Below are 10136 nucleotides of genomic sequence, written 5' to 3'. Positions count from 1 at the left end.
TCGCCGCCAACATCCCCTACAGACACCGCGGCATCTACTACGACCACCTCAACCTCTATGCTGCCGTATACCGGAACCAGACAGTCACCCTCCCTGCGTCCTACCAAGCCTACAAAGACATGGTCGTTTGGTTGTCTTGTTAGGGTTCACACCATAAATAGAAGAAATGGAGAGGAAGAAGGGAAGAAAGTGAGAAGAAGAAGAAGAGAAGAAGAAGAAGAAGAAAAATAAAAGAGAAAAATAAAATATATTTGAAAGTACCAAAATACCCTTCTAATTACAAGACATTAATTTTTCGGTTGGAATTCCGGTAATATGTGGTCGGAAAATTGGACCGAAGAACCAAATCTGATACTAATTAGAAAGTCATGGACCTAATTTGATAAAAAAGCAAAAGGATCAAATATGCTTCAGCTATGATAGTCAAGGAACCAAAAATGATTTTTTTTTTCTCTCTCTCTCTCTCTAAAGATTGGACATTAGGTCCGACCGCCGAGTGACCTTGATTGGTAACACCAATGGCAAGGTGACTTCCGACGGCAAAGGTGCCAAGGAGACTTCTCGTGTGCTTTGGGTGGGAACCGACATTCGTGAATTAAACGGAGGCACTGCTTGCTTGCTAAGGTGTTCTTGCGGATCCAGGGAACGTTGACTTTGTGACTCGGTCATTTCGGTATATCTCAGAGTTTAATTGAGTAAAGGGAAACTATAAAACAATTAGAAATTATGAATGCATGTTTTTCATAGTGTTACCCACGAACGGCGAACAGAAGGGTTAGGAAAATAGTAGTATTATTACTAGGAACGTTAGACTCAAAAGAATACGTACAAAGTCTGAGACATGCCACCAGCCCAAAACGACGACCCAAATAATAATAAACAATACAAGTTATAGCTAATCAAATAGAAATAATAATGTTACCACTAAAAATCGAATCCTAGTATGCTGGTGGGAAAGAGAAGACTCAGATCACTCAGCCAGAAAGGTCTCTACATTCTCAAGATGTGTCCTAACCAAACCATTCCCCATCCTTTTATATTGTTACTTGCCTCACCCCACTGTCTATGTATACGCCATCCAAGATAGGCTAGCCTCCGCCAAGTCGCCAACCACGTGTCCCATGTCTACCTGCCTCCCTGCTTACCTCCATACCGTCGTCCATCAGCAGGGAGCCACGCCACACGACCACCGGCTAGGGTGCCACGCCAAAGGTGTGGGGTGCCAAACTCACCGGTGGCCCGATGGGGCATTGTGGGGCGCTCCGAGCCCCTACCGGGCTACCGACCGCCGGCGGCGCCCTCCCCACTTACATGTGCACCACCCTTCATGACCACCACTCACGTGTTTATGCTATCCCTCCGCTTGCATCAACACGTCTTCACCACCCTTGCCATGCGCATATACACCTTCAATATTGCACCCACTTTCCGACAGGTCGCCGCTGCCTCACCTCTCGGCCCACTAGGCCCGCTGGGGGCACTATGGATGGAGGTTGCCGACGAGCCACGCCCCTGGCCAATCACCGACCGGTGGTGGCTGGTTTGTAAAGTTGCCAGCCTGCAAAATAACGAATAAATACAAGTAAAACTTTGGTAAACAAGAGATGAAGTGCACTTGATATAATATTCTACTCGGTAATCTTAGTATGTGCATGCCTCCTCACTTGGCCTGCCAGTAGGGAGCCACCGGTTTGGCATGACCCACCATGCACACTGGGATTTCGTCGGGCTACCCCGTCGGATACTGGCGGTTTTGCCTCCTTCCTTCACCACCCCGGGTGAAGACGTTTTCAAAAAAATGTCATCTATCTTCATATATATATATATATATATATATATATATATATATATATAGGTTCAAATGTGGTTGGTGTGTCGTGCGGTTAAATCTGAACTATTGATTTTGCCTAATCAACGTCCAAGATCACCAAAATTAAAAAAAAAAAAAAAAAAAACGTGGTAGTAATTTGGTAGTTTTTGCATCGAGGTCAAATTTAAGGTGCGTGGGGCGTGGCTTTTGTGTTTAAGGTGCGTGGGTTTTGTGCTTAAACTGCGTGTGTTCTGTGCTTAATGCGAGTATTTGTTGAAACTTAAAGTGCATGATTTTCCTTCTTAAGGTGTGTGGTTTTTGTGCTTAAGGTGCATATGTTTTGTGTGCTTAATGTGAGTAGTTGATGAAACTTAAGGTGCGTGATTTTCTTTCTTAAGGTGCGTTATTTTTCTTTTTAAGGTATACGTGATTTGTATGCTTAAGGTGCATCAGTTGTGTGAAACTTAAGGAGAGCCATTTTAAAACCTTATGTGCCTGGTTTGTGTTCTTAAGGTGCTTTGTTGTGTGCTTAAGGTGCGTGGTTTGTGTTATAAGCATTCCATTTAATTTCTTGGTCAGTAAAGTACGTAACTGAGACTAATAACTCTGATATGTGTTCCAGAAACACTTTAGAGAAGTTCAATGGATCTTGGTGCTGTAACCACAGTAATCAAAAGAGTAGAGGCTATAGAGCAAAACCTTATGGAGCCCAAAATAGTAGAGGCTGTTGGAGGATTAATGATGGTGCCACTGCATGAAACGATTGAGTTGCTGTCTTACAAGCTCCATTTTCTGCAAGTCTTTTTGGTGGAATGTAAGGCAAAATTGAATGACGAGGACACCATGGCTCGGGGACTGTATATGTATGTGGAAGATGAAGTTTTTAGAATATATTTAGAGAACGAAATAAAAGATATACCGGGACTATTCTATTCGGCAGATTATTGGGAAGGGAACGCTGCAATTAAGTCTTGTGAAGATATTCATCAACGCTTGAAAAGAATGGTAAGAGATATTGAGGTAGTTAAAGATGGGATCCTGGACAAAAAAAGAAGAGCTGCTTTAGAGACTGGGGAACAGAACATCACAATTTGTGATACCTACCAAAATGCTTTAAAGACGGAGAATGAAGTGATTGTAGGAATCGATAGTGATATAGAGAAGATAGTTAACCAGCTCTGTTATTCATACTTCATGGGATCGGTGTGCACCATTTTGAAGAATAGTAACATTGAGAGGTTTCAGAAATATGTGCTGAAACTACAAGTTATGCCACTCGTTGGGGAAGGAGGCATTGGAAAAACTACATTAGCCAAAAGAGTCTATGCACATCCAATTACCATTGCTACCTTTCAAATTCGAGCATGGGTAGTTGTGTCTGAAGTTCATAACCTCAAAGAGATGCTCATTGGTCTATTAAGTTGTATTTCACCAATCACTAGTGAAATCTACAACATAGATGAGGCTCAGATAGCTGAGAAATTAAACACAAGTTTGTTGGGCTGGAAGTATTTAATTTTCTTGGATGATATATGGACCACTGCTGCATGGGATGCCATCCAAGGATATCTTCCAGAGAATTTTAATGGAAGCCGAATCTTAGTAACTACTCGATTCAAAGAGGTGTCCGAATACTTGAGTACGAATCCCTACCAAGTGAATTATCTATCTTTTTCGGATCTTCAGGAATTATTTTCAAGGGAAATGTTTAGGAAAAACATATTTCTTCCTTATGGATTTAACCCAAGTGAGATAGACATTGTAGATTGTTTTTGTGGATTACCCCTAGAAGTTGTTTTAATTTCCGGACTTTTGGCGACAGCAAAAGAGTCTCTAGAAATATGGAGAGATGTTTACCAAACTTTGGATAGATTTTATATATTTGGTACTCACAAAAGAATTTCAAAAATAGTTTCATTAAGCTACAAGTACTTACCTTGTGATTTGAAGGATTGCTTTCGTTATTTTGGTGTGTTTCCAGAAGACAATGACATACCTGTTAAGAAATTAATCAACTTATGGGTTGCAGAGGGATTTATAAAGCCACATGACAATATGAGTTTGGAAGAAGTGGGAGAGAGTTACTTGCATGATCTCATTAATAGAAGTCTTGTTCAAAGTAATGAGCTAAGTATTGACGGCAAAGTTAAATCATGTAGCATTCATGATCAAGTGCACAAGGTTTGTGTGAGAGAAGCAATAGAGTGGAATGATTTGTGCATTATCAATGACAATCATGCTCCAAACGCTTGTTGTTGGTTAAGCTGTCAAACAAGTCATTGGCCAATCACTCGAGCGAGTTACGAGAATTGCGGTCCTGATGAAATCCATTCTGTTCTCTGCTTTGGTAAAGATGTAAACCATTCAAAATGCAGGTTTGTATACCCATCTTTGAAATTGCTAAGAGTATTGGATTTATCATTAGTTAAATGGTCAAGAGGCATGCCTAGAGAAATAACAGACTTGGTTCATTTGAGATACTTGGCTTTAAGTACCATTGGTTCTCTTTACCAGTTTCGATTTTTCAAGCTTAAGAATTTGGTAACTCTCATAGTTACTTCATGGATGGAAAAATGTCCTTTGCAACTGCCATGTGATATTTTGGATTTGCCACAATTGAGGCATTTGCATGTTGACAAGAGATGTTCACAATATCTCCGTAGCTTAGTAAAAAAAAAACTACAAACTCTTTATTGGTTGAAGGTTGCTAACTCTGATCAAAGCCCAAACTTCGAAATGGTTCCAAACCTAAGGGAACTTGGGATTTACATTGAAGGCCAACTGGCGCCTAGATATCTAGGGAGCCTTGTGCATTTACATCTACTTGAGAAGTTGAAGTTTGAAGTAGGAAGAGTTGAGCGCTTTTATCTACCAATTGGTTTTCCGCCAAACCTAAAGAAGTTGACACTTCGTTATACTTATCTTCCATGGAAAGAGATGGACACAATTGGCAAGTTGCCACACCTTGAGGTGCTTAAACTAAAAGATTTCGCATTCTATGGCTCAAAGTGGGAACCATCAAAGCAGGGCTTTTTGGAATTAAAGGCACTTCTCATTTCACGTTCAAATCTCAAATATTGGAATGCAAATTCTAATCATTTCCCAGTTTTGGAGCGCTTGGTCTTAAGATATTGTTGGGAATTGAAACAAGTTCCAATTAATTTTGCAAATATTGGAACACTGAAGTTAATTGTGTTAGAAAGTTGTTATTCTTCTCTTGTGAGTTCTGCAATGCAGATTTCCTCTGCAAAGAAGTTATTGTTTGAGGGAACGACAAATTGTCCACTTCGTGTTCGTGAAGTTAGAACTAAGGTTTCTCTCTAATTCTTGTTCATTATTTCAAACTATTAGTTTACTGCCTTCTAATTCCATGTATTAATTTATTTGTTTATTTTTGTTCTCATTTTCAATTACTTTTCAAGGTTGAATTGCCAAATAATGAAAGCTCTGAAGAAGAAAGTGTGTATAGATCTGAAGAAGAAAGTATGAAAAACTCTAAAGAAAGTGTGGAAAGCTCTGAAGAATATAGAGTGGAAAGCGCTGAAGAAAAAAGTGTGGAAAACTTTGAAGAAGAAAGTGTGAAAAGCTCTAAAGAAAGTGTGTATAGATTTGAAGAAGAAAGTGTGAAAAACTCTAAAGAAAGTGTGGAAAGCTCTGAAGAAGAAAGTGTGGAAAGCTTTGAAGAAGAAAGTGTGAAAAGCTTTAAAGAAGAAAGCGTGGGAAGCTCTAAAGAATTAAGTTTTGGAAGGTCTAAAGAATTAAGCGTTGGAAGCTCTAATCATGTAAGGTTGAAAGCTCGGAAGAGTGTGAGGAAATATCTTAAGAAGAAGTTTTCGAAATCTCTGAATGCATTCAAAGAATTGAAGAGGAAAGTGTTGTAAGCTCTGAAGAAAGTGACTGAGGAATTTTTAAATTTTGGGCTTATTATAAACTTATAAAGCCAAGGTATGAAACTTGTGGTTAAACTCCATATTATTTTGTAGTTTTATTGAAAGAGTTCATTCCATCTTTAACTCATCAACTATTTCATTTGTACTTCCAATCATCGACTTCAAAATCAATCAAAATTTGGTACCAGAGTTTTTACAACTTGCCACATTAGTCCTATAGTCAGGCACTAAATTTTGTTCTTGTTGGGCTAAAAGTGGCAAGTTTTCAAAGTCGTTAGGTATTAAATGTAATCGATTTTTGAGGTTGATAACCACAAAAGTGGAAAATCCAATAGTCGACTTGTTGAGGGACTAAAACGGGAATCCAATAGTTGATATATGCATCATTTATTGTAATTTGGCCAAAGAGAATTAAGGAGGTTTTCTGATGTGTTGCAATTGAATTTGAACTTCACTTTATCTTTCAGCTTGTCGGTTCCTGGCTGAAGTTAATAAGATCATCATTGCTGAATCAGTTGTTTGTTGCTTTTCATGAGTTGATGCACTGGCTAATGTTGATGAAGTTGATAAGCATACCCCAAGTGTTGAAGAAAACTGTGAAGGAAGTGTTGAAAGCTTTGAAGAAGAAAGTGATGAAAGCTCTGAGAAGAAAGTGACTGAGGAATTGAAGAAGCCAATGTATGTATACCTCTGGAATATCTACATCAAATCAAATCAAATGCCTTAATAACCAATTACATTCTAGTTTTATTAAACTTAATAATTTTTCTTTCATTAGTAAGGAAAGTGCAAAGACATGGCTCTGGAGTCTGGACTTGAAGGAAAACTTTTTTCGTTGAGCCTCGGGTAACCAGTAGCCAGATTGTGCTCCGGCTAATACGGAGTTTAGCCGATGCCTGTTGTTTCATTCACATGGTTTGCAATTTCTCCTATCATATAAGCTATTGTTGATAGTACTCAATTGTTAGGATTGAAATTAAATTACTTCTTATTTCACGTTCAGATCGAAAACATTGGAATGCAAGAGCTGATAAAATGCTGAGCACAAGACATATTGTCGGGATGGTGAGATGAACAAAAGGAATGACTATACAGGAGTGGTCGCACCGATGAAACCTTGTCGGAGTTACATCAGTTTATGTTGGTGAATAATCTCGTTTGCTTTTGCATATGATTTAAGTTTCTCTACTTTCAGTTGTTTCAGAATTTGGAATTTTATCAAATGGAAGTGAACAACTAACTAACTTGTTCTGTTCCGTTTTTTTATGCTAAAACATCCTGCAGTTATAAAAGGTTGTAAGGATACTATGTCGCAGAAGTAGTATCCTTTGGGTGGAAAGTATTCTGCTTTTAGTTCAGATACCTGTGTAACAACCATAAAAAGGTACACCTATGTTGTTACCCCGCCATAAATTTTGCAGATCAAGATTTGGAATGAGGATGAAGTCCTTAGATACACCCTTGAAGGGGTAGGTGTTTTCGAGAGTTGAACAAAACAGGTGCTGAGCAATGGCAGATCTTATTGCCTTCGGCAGGTCTTCCAGCACTTCTTGCTGCAACTCTGCTGTCTTAAATTTCATTGTCATATGAGCCAGCATTTGTTCCTTCAGCCCTTCTGGAAGTCGATTCTTGCTCGCGTATCGCAGTATATTGTTGATGGCATCTCTCTGCACAAAAACATCCAACTATTAGAGCAAGATCCCACCATCATGTCCCCACGGGTAGCTCAGTTGATTCCTGGGTGACAGATTGTGGGCAAGAACATAGGATTGAACCTTGACAGTTGCATGTGGGGGAGTTTCACCCTCTTGTAGGGTGGCTCCGTGTGGACACCAGGTATTGGTCCTTCCACCTAATGGATTGCTGAGTCATGGTTGCTGAATCACCATGATTTCCACCTCCACGATCCTGCGCCGGGGTGTGGGGACCCATGGGGCGGGCAAGACTCCACCCACCATCATGCAGGTCGCTAAATCACCGCACAGGTAGCTCAGTTGGTTCTTAGGTGGCAGATTGTGGACAAGGATGCAGGATTGAGCCTTGATAGCTGCAAGTGTGGAAGTGGCTCCTTGTGGATAACAAACACTGGTCCTCCCACCTATGGAGCGCTAAGTCACTGCAATTTACACCTTCGCAATCCTTTGTCAGGATGCAGGAATGGTCTAGTAACATGTTTGCAACCATAATTTATGTGAAGAAAAAGGATAAGTACCATGGCAAAAGTTCTCACTGCACTGTGGACAATGAGATTGGTCATATTTCCAATCAAGTAAGCTATGAGGCCAATGTTGAAGAGCATATAGAAAATGGTGAAGACATTCTCTACAGTATTACGGGCACACAGATCTCCATAGCCTACTGTAGTGAGAGTGACAAGGGACCAATACACAGAGTAAGTGTAACCAAACCACACACTTCTATCTTTGAAATCTTCAACCTTAAATCCAATCCATGTATCGTATGAATCATGATAGTGTGTTGCAAGCCAGAAGTAGAAGCAGCCAGCAGAGTGGACTGCAAATAAAGTCACCTGAGACAAGAACTTTCACCGTCAAATTTAAACTTTTAGTCAAGACAAAACACATTTTTAATGTATTGTACATACGCATATTAGCTTGAAGGTTCTTGTCCAGAAGTAGTTGAAGCGAGTGTCTTTCTCTAGTCGGGAGAAGAATACACTGACTTGACGGAGCCGCCATAGTCGAAGCAGGTTAAGAAAGCCGAACACCTGACCATGGTGCACTTTGCCGGTGATTAGGCCATATATGGTTTGGAAGGGTATAGTTGAAGCTATATCCATCGGGAAACCTAAATGTGTAACATACCTTCAAGCAACATGAAATATGGCTTTCATGATCATATATATATAAAAGTGTGCAAGTTATATTATGCATGACATGTTAATTAGATTCACGTATATGTTGTGCTAAATAAGTCCATTTACTTAGACTAATCAGATGGATTTTTTTTTTTTTTAAATGATCTTTTCGACTCTTTCGAGAATCTGAACAATTTTTTTTTTTTTTCGTTATTTTTATCACTTATCGAAAGTGGTCAATAAAATCAGCTACCAACGAATAAGTAGATTACCTCAAAGCAATTTTGTTGTGATCATCCACAAGCAAATAAGTGGATTTGTCCAAGTAATTAAGCTACAAGGAAAGTGAGGATAATATCAACACCAAAGAAAGCATCCACCACTAAGTCAACGGGCTGAAATGACCCCGCTGCCACCTTTCTAAATGCGGAGCTCGAATGGGGATGACCATGCAAAGTACACCACTAAAATTACAAGAAATAATACTTGCCACACCCTACAATATAATATAATAATAATAATAGTTCTAAAATTAGATAAATGTGTATAAATAGATTATGGAATTAACAATCCAATTCAGATTAGATTGATTCGTTCTATACTTTTCGATTGATTTTTGAATTGACGGGTTTAATCAACTTAAAATTAAATTTGGAACTTTGTGATTACCCGATCTAGCACAATCAATGCGAATGGGGTTGCCTCCATTCACATACATCCCTAGTTGAATGTTTATTACCCTCGCAAAACGGACATCCAACGTGTGATGTTCTCCACTATTAAAGGTGCATTGGGAAGAACTATTAGATTAGTTAAAGCGGTTTACTATTTCAACCAGTTCCCATAATTAAGGTCATTTAATTTAGATGAATAATTTTAATTTCTTTACAATTAGTATCTGTCTATAATTTTGTAACCACTCATTAGTAATAAAAGTGTCATCACACTACATAGTAGTTAACATAAATAAATTATTTAATTAATTAGAAAAGTAAAAGTCTAATAATATTGACCCAACTACTATATATATATATATATATATATATATATATATATATATATATATATTACAGATATTTCGGCATGAATTTTTCTGAAAAAATTTCACATTTAAAATATTACCAAAAATTTTATAAAACTAGAGCATTAGAATCTAAAAAATGGTTAGACACTGAAGGGAAAAATTATGATCCAAATTCCCTTTTTTATAAAACTAAATGTATATAATTTAAATTTTTGGAAAAAAATAAATTTGAAAGGACCAAACTAACCTTCTAATTATAACATTTTTTTTTCGTTTGGAATTCCGGTAATATGTGACCGAAAAATTAGACCGGAGGACCAAAAGTGATACTAGTTAAAAAATCATGCACCTAATTTAAAAAAAAAGAAATAGTCAAGTACCAAAAGTGCTTCAATTATAATAGTCAAGGGACCAAAAGTGATATTTACTCTAATCTTAGTCTTAATAATAATTAAAACATAAGTAATGATTCCCATTAATAATACTAATTAAAAGAAGAGGTAAATTTCATCAATAATTCAGATCTTATCCCATCTCTCATCATTGTGCATGCTAGCCTGCTATACTCATTTCATTTCTTCATCAATAAATGCT

The 10136-nt window shown here is 38.1% G+C and overlaps 3 protein-coding genes across 4 annotated transcripts; 2 read left to right on the top strand and 1 right to left on the bottom strand.

Annotated features, from left to right (window-relative positions):
* The first annotated feature begins 2452 nt into the window (after positions 1 to 2452).
* Positions 2453 to 3522, top strand: LOC109154287 (putative late blight resistance protein homolog R1B-13). Its single transcript, XM_019302112.1, has 2 exons — positions 2453 to 3449; positions 3497 to 3522. The coding sequence occupies exons 1-2, from the start codon at positions 2453 to 2455 to the stop codon at positions 3520 to 3522; spliced, it is 1023 nt and encodes a 340-aa protein (XP_019157657.1).
* A 197-nt stretch (positions 3523 to 3719) lies between these two features.
* Positions 3720 to 6815, top strand: LOC109154305 (putative late blight resistance protein homolog R1C-3). 2 transcript variants are annotated; one of them, XM_019302127.1, is made up of 6 exons: positions 3720 to 5122; positions 5233 to 5273; positions 5478 to 5755; positions 6168 to 6378; positions 6479 to 6615; positions 6704 to 6815. In XM_019302127.1, the coding sequence occupies exons 1-3, from the start codon at positions 3866 to 3868 to the stop codon at positions 5689 to 5691; spliced, it is 1512 nt and encodes a 503-aa protein (XP_019157672.1). In that variant the 5' UTR covers positions 3720 to 3865; the 3' UTR covers positions 5692 to 5755; positions 6168 to 6378; positions 6479 to 6615; positions 6704 to 6815. The 2 variants fall into 2 exon arrangements, with proteins under 2 accessions (XP_019157672.1, XP_019157673.1); XM_019302128.1 differs by lacking the exons at positions 5478 to 5755; positions 6168 to 6378; positions 6479 to 6615; positions 6704 to 6815 and adding an exon at positions 5364 to 5393 and having other exon boundaries at positions 3722 to 5122; positions 5233 to 5271.
* A 149-nt stretch (positions 6816 to 6964) lies between these two features.
* LOC109154285 (potassium channel KAT3-like) lies at positions 6965 to 8245 on the bottom strand (the record flags this gene model as incomplete). Its single annotated transcript, XM_019302111.1, has 2 exons — positions 6965 to 7367; positions 7913 to 8245. Coding segments are annotated over 2 exons (645 nt in total), but the record flags the coding sequence as incomplete, so codon positions are not given.
* Between the last annotated feature and the right edge of the window lie 1891 nt (positions 8246 to 10136).

The sequence above is a fragment of the Ipomoea nil genome, unplaced genomic scaffold (assembly GCF_001879475.1).
Source record: "Ipomoea nil cultivar Tokyo-kokei standard unplaced genomic scaffold, Asagao_1.1 scaffold2616, whole genome shotgun sequence".
Taxonomy (NCBI): Eukaryota; Viridiplantae; Streptophyta; class Magnoliopsida; order Solanales; family Convolvulaceae; genus Ipomoea; species Ipomoea nil.
This window is presented reverse-complemented; position numbering and strand designations above follow the sequence as displayed.